This window comes from Sminthopsis crassicaudata, chromosome 5 (genome assembly GCF_048593235.1).
Source record: "Sminthopsis crassicaudata isolate SCR6 chromosome 5, ASM4859323v1, whole genome shotgun sequence".
In the NCBI taxonomy this organism is placed as follows: Eukaryota; Metazoa; Chordata; class Mammalia; order Dasyuromorphia; family Dasyuridae; genus Sminthopsis; species Sminthopsis crassicaudata.
Window position 1 is genome coordinate 219119581 of NC_133621.1, and position 19488 is coordinate 219139068.

General features: G+C 45.1%; 2 protein-coding genes across 3 annotated transcripts; both read left to right on the forward strand.

Annotated features, from left to right (window-relative positions):
* The first annotated feature begins 299 nt into the window (after positions 1-299).
* On the forward strand, positions 300-14360 carry PAN2 (poly(A) specific ribonuclease subunit PAN2). Of its 2 annotated transcripts, none has more exons than XM_074270010.1 (25): positions 300-1121; positions 4351-4520; positions 4666-4786; positions 5007-5084; positions 6218-6485; positions 6815-7157; positions 7374-7470; positions 7974-8093; positions 8321-8440; positions 8815-8943; positions 9039-9238; positions 9350-9495; positions 9620-9726; positions 9978-10076; positions 10197-10270; positions 10373-10514; positions 10677-10817; positions 10927-10986; positions 11180-11270; positions 11937-12094; positions 12194-12337; positions 12448-12627; positions 12805-12898; positions 13353-13550; positions 13719-14360. In XM_074270010.1, exons 1-25 carry the CDS (start codon positions 840-842, stop codon positions 13751-13753), a joined length of 3597 nt encoding a protein of 1198 aa, XP_074126111.1. In that variant the 5' UTR covers positions 300-839; the 3' UTR covers positions 13754-14360. The 2 variants fall into 2 exon arrangements, with proteins under 2 accessions (XP_074126111.1, XP_074126112.1); XM_074270011.1 differs by having other exon boundaries at positions 10680-10817.
* A 388-nt stretch (positions 14361-14748) lies between these two features.
* CNPY2 (canopy FGF signaling regulator 2) lies at positions 14749-19286 on the forward strand. The gene is made up of 6 exons (XM_074270012.1): positions 14749-15001; positions 15152-15271; positions 17378-17493; positions 18136-18339; positions 18478-18574; positions 19116-19286. The coding sequence occupies exons 2-6, from the start codon at positions 15184-15186 to the stop codon at positions 19157-19159; spliced, it is 549 nt and encodes a 182-aa protein (XP_074126113.1). The 5' UTR covers positions 14749-15001; positions 15152-15183; the 3' UTR covers positions 19160-19286.
* Positions 19287-19488: the final 202 nt, after the last annotated feature.

Here is a 19488-nt window from a genome sequence, read left to right on the forward strand (position 1 = left end):
TCCTTGAACTCCCTTTTTCCCTGCCCTATTCTGATCTCGTCCCCTAGACCGGAAGTATCCGTCACTCGAGACTTGGGGACAACAGTCAGCGCGTCTAGGGTCTCGGGAACCCACGCAGCTCCCGGGATCCTGACGCTCCACCCTCGCCCCTCCCCCACCCCCGGCGCATTCTGGGTAACCGCTCCTACGTATTTCCCAGTGGTTTCTTGGGAGCTAATCATTTGCCCCCACCCACTCCTTTCCCAGAGAATTATGGGTATGGCTTTTCCTATCCCCGCCCCTTCCTGTTTTTCCGCCCAGAGGGTTCTGGGTAACAAGTAGGCCTCAGACTGTGGGAAAATTTTATATCCCTTGTCCCCCTTTCTCCCAAAGGATTCTGGGTAGCTTTTCCTCCCACTTCCACCCCCCCTTCCGCCCCCCACCTTTCCCACGTCCTCCCCCCCTACCCCAGGTGCATCAGGGCTAAGCCAGGCAGGTAAGGGGGGGGATGGTGTGGGCGGTAAGGAAAGACAGTGTGTGGGGAAGAGGTCCAGGGAAGAAATGGGACGGTAGGAGGTGAGGGTCTGTAGAGAGAGGGTGGAAAACCCCCTTGGTAATGGAGGTTGCTTGATTTCCCGGGTTAGCCGACTCGGGTCCCCAGGAAAGCCCGCAGTGGGGCTCTGGCTAGGCATCCGCGGCTGGGCCCGCCTCCCCCTCCCATCCCGGCCACGCACTCCTCCTCCTGTCCCCCAGCAGACCAGGATGTCCTCTCAGGGGCTACCCTACTAAAGGTGGGAGCGGGCCTGTAGAAGGGGTCGGGGCGGGAAGGTGGGGGTACCTTGCCTGCTTCGACTGTCGTCATGAACTTTGAGGGCCTGGATCCTGGACTGACGGAGTATGCCCCAGCCCTGCATCCCACCCTGGACCCCGTCCTAGATGCCCACCTGAACCCTAGTCTGCTGCAGAATGTGGAGCTGGACCCCGAGGGAGTGGCCCTGGAGGCACTGTCGGTGCCGGAGTCCGTGCACATCATGGAGGGCGTCTACTCGGAGCTGCACAGCGTGGTGGCCGAGGTGGGCGTGCCCGTGTCCGTGTCCCACTTCGACCTCCACGAGGAGATGCTGTGGGTGGGGAGTCATGGGGTAAGAGACTTTTGCTTAGGGGGGGCGACGGGGAGGGTGTCTGTCTGGTATGAGAAAGCTGCCCGCTATTGGTGTAGGGCTAGAGGGGCACGGTGCTGGTGAGCCGGGAAGGGGACCCTTTGGAAGTGATTTGGTGTCCTTCCCCCCGGGCGTTTTCATGTCTGCAAGGTTCTACCTCCAGTTCCGGTCAGACTCCCAATCAACTCCACCGGTTGTTTTCCTGCCATTTAAATCTTCCCACATAGGTACTTAAGGCTAGGTAGTGTTTGTGTACCTGTTTTGCTTGTCCAGTCCTGGATGAGTCTCTGTGGTTTTGTTTGGGCTTTCTTGGCAGAGTTACTGGAAAGGTTTACCACTTCCTTCTCAGCTTATTTTACAGAGGAGGTAACAGTCCTACAGCTAAGAAGTGCCCCAGACCCGCTATGAATTCAAGTGTTTCTGACTCCGGGCCTGGCGCGCCACCCACTGCGCCACCTAGCTAGCTTTTATTCACATACCTGTTAGGTGTGGGTCCTTTTGGTCATTTTGAATTCTAACGGGTCAGAAATCAGCTACTTTGTGCTCTGCGGATAGGATCTTAACTTGTAACTACCAGAGTTCCTAGCACAGTGTTCTCCTTATAGTCAGTGCTTAGTAAACAGTGAATTTTTTATGTTATCTACTACTATGTTACTCTCAGAGCTCAGTAAAGAATAATGTGTATTTCTTGTATATGAAATTAACATTCCTGACACCAATGGAGCTCTGGAGTTTGCTTTTCCAAAAATTTCTTTCTGCTGATCTGTCCATTCTCCCTAAGACTGATGAAAGTTTTCCAAGATGGGAGTTTCAGGGGTTGGAACAAAAACTAGCCGATGTTGGATGAAATCCATGACTTAAGTCTTCTTGTCCCTTTTTAAAAAGATTCACATAGTTTGCTAGAGATAATAAATGCTGGTAGACTCATTGATAGGTACTTGGTCTTGTACCAACCCAGTTGCCAATAAATTCATAGAATTCAAAAGAAAGTTCCTTAAGAGATCAGATCTAGTACAATCATCTTATTTTAATGATGAAACGGAGACTCAGAGAAGTTCAATGATTTTTGCCAAAGGTCACAGCCAATAAGTGGTGAAATTGGAATCAGGTCTTCTGATTTTCTAGTTCAGAGCTCTTTTTTACATAATGTTCTGTTTGCTTCAAATCATAACAAAACTTAATTTTTTCGATAAACTTATTTTGAAAAACTAACAACTTCTCCAGTTCATCTTCATTCACTCCATTATGTATTTTCCTGTTATAGTCACAGTAAATATGTATTAATCTTTTTCTGCTTTTTTGTTTAACAATATTTTCAGATGTCTTTCTATATTTATTTATGCTTTTCATGTGATATTAATTTAGTTAATTAATTTGATTTAATGTGATTTTTTTTTATTACATTAACATTTCAATTTATTCCTCTATCCCCTAATCTTTGGATGTTTAATTTCAGTTTTTGTTCTTGGTTTGATTGACTTTTTTACAATAAATTACATTGTCATAAATATCTTTGAGCAAACAGATTTTTAAAAAAAATTTCTTAGGCCATACTACCAATAACGGATTACTAGATAAAAGGATGTTTTAATTTTTCTAACTCTGGCAGTAGCCTGTTATTTAATTCTTTCTCTATCCCATATGTAAGATTATTACATATGCACAAAGAAAGTCTGATTCAGATCTGGCATTACCCAAAAGTGGTTGGTTTCAATGAAGAAAACCTCCATAATCCCTTTTTTCTCGCTTCCTATCATTCCATCTCTCTCCCTACATTTTATTTTCTTAAACCTGTTCTGTCTCCTCATCAGTTTATTCCTTTCTTAATATTCTCCCACCCTCTCACCTTGATTTGTCTTCACCATTAATGAACCAGTTTAACTCTAAACTATCCCCTCTTTGACAATTCTTGATCCCTACTCTTGTTGTATTTATACCTTGCCAAAGGTCACTTTTGGATAACTACCACCATCCATCTCTTTTGTTCCTCTTCAAGATTTGGGAGAAATCATAATTCTGAACATAATTCCGAACTGATTGAACCATTACGGCTTGATGTTATTTCAGCTACTCTCTTATCTCAAAAAACAGTCTTTTTGCTCCGTCCCCACAGAGACTGTCTAAACCCTTCTCTTCTCAAACTTCACTCTTAGCAGAGAGTCTCATTTCATATTTTTATGGTGGGGGGGAGAGAGAAGCAGACAGGGAGACAGTTCTTCTCTACATCTTAAAAGCCTTGGACATCCCCAATGTTTATTCTTTATCCTAGTCTCTGATCAAGACCAACATCTCTACATCTACCCTTGATACAACCTTCCTATTTTCTCTAATAAGGTTGCCCTTGTAATCCCTTTCCCTCTACCCCCCCCCCCCCGAATTATCATCATTATCTATTGGTTTCTTCCCTTATTGCCTAAAACATGCCTGCCTTTCCCATCTTGGAAAAAAACCACCACTACAAAACATTAGACCCTCCAACTGGACATCTCTCCCCTGCACAGCCAGACTGATTTCTCAATCCTTTGCTATAGTTATCCTCTGATTTCAGAACTAATTTAATGGAAACTTTGTCCTCTCTCCCTTTCTTCCTCTTCCTTCCCTTCTCCCCCTCTTCCCCTCCCTTGCCAAAGTTTTTCCTGTTGTGCAGGTCTGATTATGTTACTCTAACTCAGTACGCTCCAGTAGTCTCTAGAATAAAATATAAATCCCTTTATTTAACTTTTAAAGCCCTTTACATCCTGACCCCAACCCACTCTCCCAGCCTTGTTATGTAATGCTCCTGCCCCACAGTCAGCCAAACTAGCCGCCTTGCTCTACTTTCCCCATAAACTGTGTCTCTCTGCTCTGCACTCCCATCTCACCTCTACCTCTTAGAATATCCTGTTTTTCCCAAAGCCCTGCTCAGGGAACACTCCCAGCTGCTGGTGCTCTCCCCATCAGAAATGTGTGCTGTATTGTGTGCTTATGTCGCCTCCCCTAATAACATATCAGCTCCATGAAGGCAGAGACTTTAATTTTTGTCTTTGTCTCCCCAGTGTCTGGTGCACAGAGGCTTTTTCTGGGCTAGGCTGTTAGTAAATGAATGTTAGTTGATAGATTGCTTTTCTGTCCATTTCTTTTTTCTGCTTCAATGTGCTATATGATAAAGGGAAGCAGAGGGAGCTGGCTGTTGCGATCTTGCATTGTGATTGAGACTTTTCTCTCCTTCCAGGGCCATGCCACCTCGTTCTTTGGCCCAGCCCTGGAGCGCTATTCATCCTTCCAAGTCAATGGCAGTGATGACATTCGGCAGATCCAGAGCCTGGAAAACGGTGTTCTTTTTCTTACTAAGAACAACTTAAAATATATGGCCCGTGGGGGACTCATTATCTTTGATTACCTGTAAGTGGCTCCCTGTGCCTGAACTGATAGGGGAAATCTGAAGCCCTTTCCCTATCTGTCATTCATTGTGCCATGACTCAGGGCTGTGGTTGGGGGCTCTAGGCTAGAAACCTGAGGGGATCCTCACCCTTTCCTGCCTCCACAGCCTGGATGAGAACGAAGACATGCACAGCCTTCTCCTGACGGAGAGCAGCACCCTGCTGGTAGGAGGATTGCAAAACCATGTGCTGGAGATTGACCTCAACACTGTCCAGGAAACACAGAAGGTGCCACCCGAGCATGGAGGGGCTGCAAGGAAGGGGATGGAGGGGACTCAGGAATGGCAAGAAGGGGCCGTGGGGTCACGGGCCACAGGGACAGGCATGGAGGGATGGGGATAGGGACAGAGGAGGCACAGAGACAAGGTCAGAGACCATAGGCATGGAGAGGCTGCGGGCCTTGTGGGGGACACCGTTCCTAGACATTTCCTTCTGCTTCCCTCCCTAGTACTCTGTGGAGGTCCCAGGCATCACCATCATGAGGCAGTCAAGTCGATTTTTCTTCTGTGGCCACACATCCGGCAAGGTGCCTTTTCTCTCCTTCACCTACCTCCAATTTAAAAAGAAAAAAATTCATAACAAACATGCATAGTCAGGCAAAAAAATTTTTTACCATATCATCCATGTCCAAAGATGTCTGTTCTGTTCTGTTTCTTGAATCTATCACCTAGAAGCAGGGAGAAGGAGGCAGTAGCACCATTTATCATCATTCCTTTGGAATCATGGTTGATTATTGCATTGTTCAGAGTTCTAAAGTTGTTTGTCTTTACATTGTTGTGATTGTATACATTGTTCTCCTTGCTCTATTTACTTCACTCTGTTCAGTTCATATAAGTTTTTTCTTGGCTTCTCTGAAACTATATCTTTCATAATTTTCTATAGCATAATAGTATTCCATTATATTTGTATGCTACAATTTGTTCAGCTATTCCCTAAATGATAGGCACCTGTCTGCCCTTAATTTCTAGTTCTTAGTTATCACAAAAGGAACTGCTATAAATATTTTTGTACATATGGGTTGTAGTCTCAATCTCCCTTGTTGGTATGGCATATTATAGAAATAAATAGAAATAGAAATATATATATATAGTTCCAAATTGATTTCCAGAATAGCAACAGTGGATTAATGTGTTTGTTTTCCCCCCATCCCCTCCAATTCTCCAATTATCTCACCAGGTGATTAACTGGGCCCAACTGCTGTGCTGTCTTCCTATCTACTTGTGTCTTACTCTGGATCATCTTCTCCCAGATTTTGGCTGCTTTTTTTTCCTTTTCATTATGCTAAGTGCCATAGAATAGGACTTAAGCTTTTTTTTCCACTTGCAACCTCTTTTGACCTGAAAATTTAGGTATATAGGTATAATTGGTATACCAATTGAATATTTATTAATAACAAATCATAATTTTGCGACCCCCATATTTAGTTACAAGACCCCATATGGGATCACAAACCACAGTTTAAGAAGCTGAACCATAGAGTTAAGGCAGCAGTTTAATAATCTCTTTGAGTCCCTCTCTTTCTCAGCTTCTTTATTCTCTTCTCAAACTGGTTTCTCAGATTTTGAGGTCTGACTCTTCCCATCAGGAATTAAGTAGGTGGCAGATACCATTGGTTTCTAGTTTTTTCTGATGTAGTTGATTGCAGTATTCCTCTCATAGGTATCCCTTCGGGATCTTCGTACTTTCAAGGTGGAGCATGAATTTGATGCCTTCTCAGGGAGTTTGTCAGACTTTGATGTACATGGCAACCTGCTGGCAGCCTGTGGCTTCTCTAGCCGCTTGAGTGGTTTGGCCTGTGACCGATTCCTCAAGGTCTATGATTTGCGAATGATGCGAGCCATTACACCACTACAAGTGCACGTTGACCCTGCCTTCCTGCGCTTCGTCCCCACTTATACCTCCCGCCTTGCCATCATCTCACAAACAGGTGCTCGCTCAGTGATGGAAGAGAGGGATGAAATGGGGGAATGGAAGGGTAGAATAGCTAACCCTGGCCCTGGGACAAGGAAGGGAGCCTCTCTGCAAGGTTGTAGGAATGAATCTGAAGCTATGATGACTTTCCCCCAAGGACACAAAGGAAAAAGAAGGGGTATTGTTTAGTGATTACAGGTCATTGCTGTTCCTTGATAAGGTGGGGAAATTTCTGCTTATCTGCAAAATGAAGACATAGCCCTTCAGAATTTTACCAAAAACTAGGTGGCTAGTACTTCAGTATTTTTTCCACATGGGCTCAGTGTCTTCACTTTCTCTTTCCAGGGCAGTGCCAGTTTTGTGAGCCTACAGGCCTGGCTAATCCTGCAGATATCTTCCATGTGAATCCTGTGGGGCCTCTGCTGATGACATTTGATGTGTCAGCTAGCAAGCAAGCCCTAGCCTTTGGGGACTCAGAGGGCTGTGTACACCTCTGGGCTGATTCCCCTGAGGCAACTTTTAACCCCTATTCCCGTGAAACTGAATTTGCCCTACCTTGCCTTGTTGACTCACTGCCACCCCTGGACTGGAACCAGGATCTACTGCCTCTCTCCCTCATCCCAGTTCCACTCACCACTGACACTCTTCTCTCTGACTGGCCAGCTGCCAACTCTGCTCCTGCGCCCAGGTAATTGCTTACCTGGATCAGATGGAAGGAGGGACCAAGATACTGGTATTCTCTTTTTCTTGCTCTGTCACTGTCCCATCCATTAGCTAGTGTCCCCATTTTTTTTTTTTTTTTTTTTTTTTTTTGGCCTCAGTTTTCTCCTTTCTCTGGGACTTGGGGATTGGGCAGTTGTGGGCCCCAGGACCCTTTAAGCCCCAGAGCTATGCTGCATTGTAGGCGGGCACCACCAGTGGATGCAGAGATTCTGCGCACCATGAAGAAGGTGGGCTTCATTGGCTATGCACCTAATCCCCGAACCAGGCTTCGTAACCAGGTGTGTATGACAGGAGATGAAAGGGGGAGACCGGGAGGCCTCAACTCCAGCTTCCTTTACCTGTAAGACAGCCAATTTATTCCCCTTCTGTTCTACTTCTTAACTAACTCATAGCTGCTATTTTCAGTAAAATGGAATATTTTTTGAATGCCCACTATGGAAGATCTCAAATGCTAGGGTAAAGATTTTAGACTGTTACCTTTTAAACAGTAGACAGCTATGGGAAAAAACAATGTTTTAGGGAGGTTTATCTAATTCAGTTGTGAGGATAGAAGATGAACTGACATCAAGGGACCAATTGGGGAATTATTGAATAATTGAATTGCAAATTGATAAAAGGCCTGAACTAGGAGTGTAGAAATAGAAAGGAAAGGTCCGAGTCCAGAGATATTTTAAAGGATTATTGATCAGATTTGGTAAGCGATCATAAGGGGTGAGGAAGATGATGTCAGAATCAGAGGTGATAAGAGATTTCCTGCCTGTGTGCTTCTCTCTTCTTTTAGATTCCTTACCGCCTCAAGGAACTGGATAGTGAGTTTGACAACTTCAACCAGGTTCCTGAGTCACCCATAGGGCGGGAAGAAGAGCCACATCTCTACATGGTCTCCAAAAAATACCGAAAGGTATGGGGTCAGGGAAAAATCAGGGAAGCTGAGAGAAGCATTGTAGTAGAGAAGGATTGGAAAGGCCAAAGTAGTTGACCTGCCTAAAAGTTCAGTGGGCAGGAATGGTAGAATTCCTCCCTCCTCATCCCCTGGTCTTCCACTCAGAACTTAGAAAAGATGTGGAGCTAGGAGCTGAGGAAATGGCTACTTCTCCCCACTTTTCACCTGGGTTATTTTCATTCCAGGTGACCATCAAATACTCAAAGCTAGGTCTAGAGGATTTTGACTTCAAGCACTACAATAAGACATTGTTTGCTGGGCTGGAACCCCACATTCCCAATGCCTATTGTAATTGCATGATCCAGGTAAGGACTGAGAGCCACTGACTAAATATATCTACAGTTATATTCTGAAGCTCTCTCTCTACTCATTTCTCCCTGTTCTACCACTCCTTTTCCTAGAATAAAAGTTCTTAATTGGGGCCCTTGGATAGATTTCAGGGAGTATGGCAAGTTAGATGGGGAAAAAATTGTCTTTATTTTCATTAATCTCTAATCGAAAACTTGCATTTCCTTTAATTATGCCTAAAAAGGCTTGACCAGATTGGGGTAGAGGTCCAAGATACAAACTGGTTAGGGACCCCTGTTTTAGGATGTCTGCCTCTGCTTCTTCTGTGATTTTTCTTCTGCTCTGCACCATTGGCCTTTCCCCATTCTAGAATTCTTTGTCTTCCTTGTAGGTCTTATACTTCCTGGAGCCTGTCCGCTGTCTAATCCAGAATCATCTGTGCCAGAAGGAGTTCTGCCTGGGCTGTGAGCTGGGCTTCTTGTTCCACATGCTAGACCTTTCTCGTGGTGATCCATGTCAGGTTAGAGACCACTCAAGTAGGCCCACATTTTGGGCACTTAGTGCCGGTTTCCTAGGATTGAAAAGCTATCTCTGGTTTCCTTCCTCTTCTTACAGGGCAGTAACTTTCTGAGAGCATTCCGCACCATCCCTGAAGCCTCAGCCCTTGGCCTAATCCTGGCAGATTCAGATGAGGTTTCAGGCAAGGGCAATCTGGCCAGGCTCATCCAAAGGTGGAACCGTTTTATTTTGACACAACTACACCAAGACATGCAGGAACAGGAAGGCCCTCAGGCCTACAGAGGTGCAGGAGGCAGGTACAAGACAGGAGCATGGGGGTCCCCTCAGATGTTTGTGTCTCTTAGCCCCTTGATGTACACAAAGTGCCTTTTTCTGATAACTCTGTGCTTCCTCTTGATCTCCCACAGCTTTTGTTCATCAGGAGATTCAGTCATTGGACAGCTCTTCAGCTGTGAGGTGGAGAACTGTAGCCTGTGCCGTTGTGGCAAAGAAACAGTACGGGTCTCCTCTACCCTACTCTTCACACTCTCCTATCCAGAGAGCCACAATAGCGGTATGACCCTGGGTAGATTTAGTGGGCATGGGAGGGAGGAAGAAAGACAGTTAGTTGATGATCATTGCCAGAGCACCGAAGAGTTGGGAAGACAACTTGAGTGACTGGTCTTGTTTTTCTTCAGATAAGAGTATGAAGAATTACGACTTTGCACAGGTATTGAAGAGAAGCATTTGCCTGGAACAGAACACACAAGCTTGGTGTGAAAACTGCGAAAAGTACCAGCCCACAGTGAGTAGCACTTGGATTTTAGGCCACCTTCCTATCTCATCTAGGATCCATTTATGTCTTCTTCCTCACCTACATTGGTAATTCAGTGCACTCTAGGATCAATCAGGATAGCACCTATAAATACTGTCTTAGGCTATCAGGGCAGGGGAAGTTAACCTAGTCTAAGGATACAAATCCCGATTTTCTTTTTTTAATCTCTGCCCAAATTTTCTACCCCTTGGATTGCCTCATCTCCCAGTTTCCTTCTCTAGGTGCAGACCCGAAACATTCGCCATCTCCCAGATGTCCTAGTTATCAACTGTGAGGTCAATAGCTCTAAAGAGGCAGATTTCTGGAAGTTGCAGGCAGAGGTAAGATCTGGAGCTGAACTAAGAATCAGGGAGGCCAGAGTACTTTGTGGTTTTTTTCCTAGCACTGAGATCTATCCCTGGGCCTTTTTGAGGACTCTTGACCTTCTCTTTTCTGTCCAGTTTGCTTTCAAGATGGCAGTGAAGAAGGCAGGTGGGGAGATCCCTAAAAACAAAGAGAGTGCTCTGGCTGATTGGTAGGTACTGGCTTACCTCCTACTGGTGGCTGGAATGCTGAAATAGATAACTTCCCTTATCTCAGGCAGAATTCCTAACTCCATTTTCTGACTGTCTGGCAGGAAGGACCTAGGAAGTCCAAAAGGGCGCCCTTTGTGTACTTCCATTGAGGAGTTAAAGAATGTCTGGCTTCCTTACTCTATTCAGATGAAGCTTACAAAGAATAAGGGATTGGATGTCAGCAATTGGACTGATGGGGATGAGGTACTTATGCTGCAAAGACTGGGTGAGAGGAGGAGGGATTCTTGAAGCCACTTGAGCATCTCAGAAGACCTTTCTTGGCTCCTGTTCCATGCTTTCTGTCCTTATTCTCCTTCTGTCCCCACCTTTATACTTAGCTTAACAACTTGGGAATTCCCTTCACAGCAGAATCCACTCAGGGAAGGGGAGGATAACGTCTATGTGTATGATCTGATGGCTACCGTGGTACACATTCTGGATTCACGAACTGGGGGCAGCCTGGTGGGTCACATCAAAGTTGGGGAAACCTACCACCAGCGCAAAGAGGTCAGTAGTATGATATTGAAGGAGGTTCGTTCTTAAAGTGGTGGCCACAGTGGAACTTTTCCTCATCCCACTGTGGTCAGACACATGCTATTCCTTTTTCCTTTTATAGGGTGTCACTCACCAGCAGTGGTACCTCTTCAATGACTTCCTTATTGAACCTGTGGATAAGGTTGGTCTTCTCATTTCTCTCCAATCTTTTATTCATCTCAAGACATTGAAAAAAGCCCCAGCTACCTACCTGGGAGGAAGGGATGGATTCCTATTGTACAACAAAGATTTGGAAGAGCAGCAGATTCAGCCTTCTGTTGAGAAAAAAGCAAATGCTTGGGCCAGGGACAGTAACTGATTCTTCCATTCCACAGTGTGAAGCCGTACAATTTGACATGAGCTGGAAGGTGCCTGCCATCTTATATTATGTCAAGAGGAACCTCAACACCAAATACAACCTGAGCAGTGAGTGGTACAGGGTGGGCAAAGGATATGGGTAGTTTTAATTGGGCCCTCTGGCAGCTAAAAGATCAAGGAAATTTTTTAATAGTTTTTGGATTAGTGTTTAATTTCAGGAGACACTATAGAACTTCCTGCTTATTGATCTTGTTAAGGTTAAAAGGGCAGAGCTTTTATTTTGAATGTAGATCCACAGATTTGGGCCCAAATTGTTGCCAGATGTCCTTATCCCACAGTGAGCCAAGTGATTTTCCCTTTTCACCAACCATCCAGCTACTCTGCTCCTTTTACCTGGCCCCATTGCTTTCCCACCATCTCCACTTCCTTTGAATAGTCTCAGTATTTGACTTCCTATCTGTCCACAAGCTGTGAACACCCTCATACCCTTTCTTCTTCTCTCTTTTTGGCCCTGAGCTAACTGAACTAGGACCCTGACTTTGAAATTCTTATTTCATCCCTCAGCCCCTTCTTCAGCCTCTACTTTGTGTATTTCCTGATAACTCCCTGGCTTGACCTCTCCATCAGCCTGTCCACCAGGCTTCATTCCCTCTACTTATGTGCTTTGATTACTGAGGGGCCACGATGCAGACTCAGAGTCCCCAGTCACCCTGAGCCTCCTTCCCCTCACCACTCCCCATCCTTGCCCTGGCTGTCTGCCCCTCTGCCCTCCAGTCAAGAACCCTATTGAAGCAAGCGTGCTGCTGGCCGAGGCCTCACTGGCCCGGAAGCAGCGCAAGACCCATGCTACCTTCATCCCACTGATGCTGAGTGAGATGCCACAGGCCGGGGACCTGGTGGGCCTGGATGCTGAATTTGTCACCCTTAATGAGGTAACTGGGCCCAGGCATCTATGGGGATTTGGAGCAGAATCCTAAGGAACTGAGGAGAGATAGATAAATCTATAAGAACCTTCTCCCCTGCTCCTGTAGGAGGAGGCAGAGCTGCGTAGTGATGGCACCAAGTCCACCATCAAACCAAGCCAGATGTCAGTGGCTAGAATCACCTGTGTTCGGGGCCAAGGGCCAAATGAAGGTGTCCCCTTCATTGATGACTACATCTCTACACAGGAGCAGGTACCAGGCAACTCGAGAGTTTGGACAGACAAGAAATTATGTTGATGATCTTTAACCTGGTGGAGACTCCCATCTCCTAGGATGACTTATTCCATTCTTTGTCCTCCCAGGTGGTGGATTACTTGACCCAGTACTCAGGGATAAAGCCTGGAGACCTTGATGCTAAGATTTCCTCTAAACACCTTACTACTCTCAAATCTACGTACCTGAAACTTCGCTTTCTTATAGATATTGGTGTCAAGTTTGTGGGTCATGGACTGCAAAAGGACTTCCGGGTCATCAATCTCATGGTTCGGACTAGATTTTCCCTGAGTATTTGGTGGGGAGGGAGATATAAAGGCAAGGGGAGAGAATAGGGTATGTCCCCAGAGTATAAGTTTTCCTTGTACTGATGATGGGTATTGACTGTCTCACTCTTAACTTTGCACTTTTCCCAACTCTTAATTTCCCACTTTCATCTTTGCTAGGTGCCCAAAGACCAGGTTATTGATACTGTCTACCTCTTCCACATGCCCCGAAAACGAATGATCTCCTTGCGCTTCCTTGCTTGGTATTTCTTGGGTGAGTGGCCATGTTTTACATTTCTTCAAGGTGATATTGTTGGAGGGAAATGAAGTGGGGGAGAGGGGAAGAAAGAGAAAAGGAAATTGGTTAGTGGTGTCCAAGTATAATTGTGGCATAAGAGCTAAAGACTGAAACCTGAAAAGCATCCTAGGAAAAAATCATCAAGTTCTCACTTTACAGATAAGGAACCAGGTACAGAAAAGGTAAATGATTTACCCAGAGTCACAGGTAGTAAATAGCAACGATGGGGTTTAAATCCAGGTTCTCTGACTCTGCTTTTTTTTTCCTACTTTGTATAATGATTAAGAGGTCCAGGAACCATTCTACCTCTGCTGTAGGGGAGTTAATTTGCCCTTTTTGTAAGGAAACCTCAGGGAAAAGGAGGGATTGATAGTGAAGACTGATCTTCGTTTCTTCAACTGAACACTCAAAACACTTTTACTTTCCTCAGATCTCAAGATCCAAGGGGAGACCCATGATAGCATTGAGGATGCCCGAACAGCTCTTCAGCTTTACCGAAAATATCTGGAGTTAAGCAAAAATGGCAGCGAACCAGAGTCCTTCCACAAAGTGCTCAAGGGACTTTATGAGAAGGGCCGAAAAATGGATTGGAAGGTTCCTGAGCCTGATGGCCAGGCAAGCCCCAAAAGTAAGATCTGGGAGAGGGGAAATGTTGACTTGGTTTTGGGTGTGTATACTTCTTTGTCTTTTTGTGTGCATGCCTGTGAATTGATTCACCACTACTTGAGAAGTTAATCTCCCCCCCCCCTTCATGAACACCTGAGTCTTCATTCACTTGATTTTTGTGTCTTAACAGATTCCGCCGTCTTCTCCACAGTGCTGGCACTCTGACTGCTCTTTTCCAGCCACTTCTTTCCATCTCCCCTCCTTGAGTGCTCTGTGGCTCCACGACAGAAACAGCACCAGGGAGAGGTGGTTTCTCCAGTTGCTGGTCCTCTGTCTCCCCCCGCTCCAGCACTGCCCTGGGGACAGGGCCCAGGCCTCAGGCCCCAACTCAGACCTATAGGGACTCTGCTGATGGTGCTATTATTAGAACTGTTGGAATTTCCTCGGTGCAGCTAGGATGTTATAAAATATGCAGGAGCTGAGCTCCCTCTATCCCTGTGGCAACATGGAGAGTAAAGCCTGGAAACTGGCCCTTAAAGGAAGCGACAGTACCATTAGTTAACAGAACACTCAGTCCCTAGCTGGCTAGGGACAATAGTGCCAGACAATGACAAGACAAGTCAGTGTCTCTGGATTGAGGATCTGATGGAGGATCCAGGAGGTACAGCTTCAGGGCCCAAAGCAAAAACACACAAGGGCATAGCCAAAGGGCCTTTGTGTCCCGGGCCTATGATCTTTTGGCTACAAAGCTCTGCAGGGTTACTCTTGCTGACACCCTCTTCCTAAGCTTTGTCTGCAATGGAATGTTTTATAAAATAAAAGCAAAAATCTCTGTGGTGGCGTATAACTGGCTCAACTTTGGGGGGAGGGGGCATCGCAACAGCGAATTCTTGCCTTCACTAATTTGCATCGGATTCTAGTGTAATTTAAAATTCGGGAGTGGAAGTAGGGATTCTCTCGGGGTGGAGAGCTAGGCGGAGCGAGCCTCAGATCCCTGCTCGTTAAGGACCCACCCCTTTCACCAAAGAATGGGAAAGTGTACAGGAAACTGAATGCCAGATGGCGGGAGCTGCCGGGAGCTGCAAAGCTGCTCGGGAATGGTAGTTCTCCCTCGCCGATTGCACCTAGGACCCTCTCTTCACCTGTCCCCGGTTCTCTCTCCGGGCTCGGGCTTCGGCCTCGCCACTCCCACTCGCCCGCCCTTTGGGCCACGCCTCCTCCTGGGCGGCCGCCTTCCCTTGCCACGCAGGTCCTGCCAGCGGGCGCCGGGGTCTTAAAAACTGCCTTTGCCGCGAGAACCGTCGAGCTTGGACTGCTAGCCGCACGACTGCGGCGTCCGCGTTCTCCGGGAGGCTGGGCCCCGCCGGGAGGGCGAACGGGCCACGAGGTGCAGGCGCGGAGTCCTACGACCCCGGCGGTGCGCGGCGCCTTAAGAGCTCCGTAACAACCCAGTCTGCCGCGCTCGGCGCCTAGGTGCGGGCTGCTAAGCTGACGTGGGGCGACCGGACGGCTGCTGTCCCCGGAACTGAGGGGAAGCGGGCCTGGCCGAGGCGTGGGGACGCCGGGAGGCAAACGCAGGCGACGGGGGCCCTTGCTCATCCTCGGTTGCTCCTCTCTCCGCAGGTAAACGGAGCTGCCCCGGCCCTGCGCGGATCATGGCGGGCTGCGGGGGGCTGGCCCTGCTCCTGGCCGCCCTGCTGGGCAGCGCGTGGGCGCGGAGGAGCCAGGACCTGCACTGTGGAGGTAAAGGCCGGGGCGGAGGTGGGGAAGGAGGTCGGGAAGGAGGTCAGGGCCCCAGGAGCTTTATTTGCAGCCCAACCTTTTGGGGGGGTCCCGGAGGTTCTCTGGCAGTCCGTAGAAGTCTGTGGACCCCCTCCTCAAATCATATTTTTCTTTTAAAAATTTTTTTTAACATTTTTATTTAAAGTTTTAAGTTCCAAATTCTATCCCTAACCTTCCCCCTCGCTCCCCACACACTATCACCACCACCAGGATAAGCAATCAGACACAGATTGTAGTGCAATTATGTAAAAAAAATCCGCATTAGTCACTTTGTACCCTAAGACTCGAATAAAGGAAAAGAAAGTGAAAAATGCGCTTCAGCAGAGTAAGCTGCATCACTAGTCCTTCGGGACTGTTTGAGATCACTGGGTTGCTCCGAGTAGCCAGAAATTTCCCAGTTCTTCATCGCGATACGTCGTTGTTGCTGTGTCCAGTGATCTGGTTCTGCGGACTTCTGCTGTGCATCAGTTCGGGCAGGTCTTTACAGGCATTTCTGATACCGCACTGCTCATCATTGTGCACACAGTACAGTAATTTCAAGAGGGTCTTGAAGTTGGATAAAAAACATTTGTCCATTACAGTCATGGACCACAGCTTGTTTAGCCGTCCCCAATTGGTGGAGGATTTTGATTTTCAATTTTCAATTCTTAGCTGCCAGAAAAAGAAGTGCTACATTTTTATATTTTATATTTATTACATATGTTTGTTTCATATCTACAAAGGACAAATAGGTCCTGTTCTCTTTTTCTGGATATCTTTGGGATATGCAAGCAGTGGTTTTACTGGATAAAGGGTAGCAGTTTGATAGCTCTTTGGGCATAGCTCCAAATTGCTCTCCAGAATGTTGGATCAGTTAGCAACTCCACCAACAGTGCATTCATGCCCCATTTTCCCAACATCCAAAATTTCCTTTTTTGTCTTAATAACTACTCTGAAAGTTGTTTTAATTTGCATTTCTCTGATCACTAGTGATTTAGAGCATTTTTTCATTTGATTACAGATCTTATTTCTTCATTTGAAAACTACCTATTCATATCCTTTGATTTTTCAATGGGGAATGATTTATGTTTTTATAAATTTGATTCAGTTCTCTACGTATTTGAAAAATGAGGCCTTTATCAGAGGTACTTGTTGCAAACATTTTGCTTTCCTTACAATTTTAATTGTATTGGTTTTGTTTGTGCAAAAACTTTAATTTTATATGATCAAATTATCTATTTTACATTTTGTAATGCTCTCTTATCTTCTCTGGTCCTAAATTCTTCTCTTATCTATAAATCTGACAGATAAACTATTTCATCCTGTCACAGTTTGCTTATGGTATCACCCTTTATGTGTAAGTCATGTATCCATTTTGATCTTATCTTGACAAATGGCCAAGATGGTGAGATGGTGGTCTATATCTACTTTTCTGCTATGCTGTTTGCCAGTTTTCCCAGCAGTTTTTTTTTTTTTTTTTAATCAAATAATAAGTTTTCAAAAGCTTAGAATTTGGTACTGATCATATACTAAATTACTGTAATGGAATTTGTACAATCTATTCCACTGATCCATCACTCTATTTCTTAGCCAGTACCAGACTGTTTTGATAATCATCACTTTATAATACAGCATGAGAAATGGTATGGTTAGTTAGACCACCTTCTGTCATCGATTGCCTTGATATCTGTGAGCCTTTGTTCTTCCAGATAAATTTTGTTATTATTTTTTTTTAAGTTCTGCAAAATAACTTTTTGATAATTTGATTGGTATGGCACTGACTTGTCGTTTTATCATAGTGGCTCAGCCTACCCATAAGCAAATAATATTTTTCCAATTGTTTTTATTTGTATGAAAAGTTTTATAGTTGTGTTTGTATAGTTAGTTGTTTATTAATATATGGAATTGCATAAGAAAATAACCATTGAAATACAGCTATCTAATTTTTTTTTTTTAATCCAACTTCAAGAACCTCTTGAAATTTATTCATATACCCTTTGGGAGTCTGAATACCAGGTTAAAAATCCTTGATTTAAATAATCTCGAAGGTTGCCAATCCTTTATGCTCTTCTGCTCCTTTAATTTCAGCCTGCAGGGCTCTTGTGGATGAACTAGAGTGGGAAATTGCCCAAGTAGATCCCAAGAAGACCATCCAGATGGGTTCCTTTCGTATTAACCCTGATGGCAGCCAGTCATTTGTGGAGGTAATTTATACTTTGTCTAAAACTGAATAGCTTCATTGGCTCTGGGCAGAGCCTGAGGATTTATTCTGGCAGAAGGGGGCTTTGATCTCATTAGGAGTGAATGAAACATTACTCAGATGGGAATAAGAAAGAGTTGGCTATACTTAATAAGGGAGAAGATGGAGTTGGGGATTTTGACTGCTATGTGTCTTTGTTACAAGTAGATAATCAGCTTCTATTCTGAGAACATTATATTATAAATACACTTATCTTATAGTTGGGAAGTTTACAATCATTGGAGGAACTAGTCAGTGTTTTCACTGAAGATCACCTCAGCTATACACTTTGAAATGATATTATATAATCAAAATAACTCAGATTCTATGTAAGTCTCTGTCTTAGCACAAAGGTGCTTGATAAATGTTTGCTGAATTATTTCCATTATTAGAGCAATAAACAAAAATACACATTATGTAAACTGGGTCTCAGTACTTAGGGCATATAGGTAATAGAATAGTTAATCAGGAAGGCTTTCTGGAGAGCATTACTTTTAAATTAGGTTCAAAAGAAAAGGAAGGATGTGAGTTTGGGAAAATAACCTCTTTGAATGCACAGAGAGGGGAGGGATAGAACCAGGCTGAGGATTATGTATTGCTGTCCTAGGTGCCCTATGCCCGCTCAGAAGCACACTTGACCGAACTGCTGGAACGGGTTTGTGAACAAATGAAGGAATATGGGGAACAGGCTAACCCTACCACTCATCGAAAGAATTATGTACGTGTAGTGAACCGGGACAAGCAAGCTAGTGAGCTGGACACGGAGGGCATTCGAATTGATGGAGACATCAGAGCCAGCCTCAAGTTTGCGGTGAGGGCTAACAAACACTGGGAAGTGGGGTTTCAGGTGTTCTGGGTTGTCAGTGTTGCCTTAGTTTCTCTTTTGGAGGTTGGGGCAGAGGCTTCCCTGCAAGCATTCCTCACTTTGACTTGTCCCTTGGGCTTACAGTGTGAGAGCATTGTAGAAGAATATGAGGATGAGCTTATTGAGTTCTTTTCCCGAGAGACTGACAATGTTAAAGACCGGCTCTGTAGCAAACGTACTGGTGAGTTTTCCCTGTATTCACTTCACCATATTCTTGACTGTAGCCTAAGAGTTTTTCCTTCCTTGGAGACCTGAGCTTCACAATTCGCTATCCTTCAGCTCCACTGTCCACAGCAACCAGCTCTTATTTGCTTCCCCCAAGTCTCAATGGCGTGTTCCCATATGAGATAAAGAGATTGGGACTAGGAACTGCTAGGTGGCGCAGTGGATGGAGCACCAGCCTTGAAGTCAGGAAGACCTGAGTTCAAATTTGGCCTTAGACACTTAACGCTTCCTAGCTGTGTGATCTTGGGCAAGTCACTTAACTCCAACTGCCTCAGGGGAAAAAAAAGAGAGAGAGAATAAGATTGGGAGTAGGAATGGTAAGAAGTTTTTTTTTGGGGGGGTTTAATACTCCAAAGAATGGTTGGGAAGTATGTATGCCAGCTTGATGCTAGTAATTATTCTGATTTTGTGTGTGTGTGTTTGTGTGTGTTCAATGAAATATATCAGCATAATGGTAGTATTTGTCTGCAAGATTTTGTTGTTTATTGTCCCTGCAGATTTATGTGACCATGCCCTGCACATATCTCATGATGAACTGTGACCCACTGGAGCAGACCTGATGGACCACCCCCTAGGAGGGGAAGAGGGGCTGCAATACCTTTTATATGATGTTTTTACTAAAATGAACCCCCCCAAAAAAAGGAGAAAAAAAAAAAACATGGTACAAATTAAGTTGTGTCTTCCCACCAATCTCACGCCCTTGTTTTAGATCTGGGGGCCTACAGAAGAGGAACAAGGAAAGAATTTGGGAGTTGGGGTAGAATGAACATGTATCTCTCATGAAGAACTGGTTTTATTCATTCAGTCATTTCTTAAATGCTTATTCTATGATGGAGCCAGCCCCATTATGACCCTAATTTAGGGTATAAA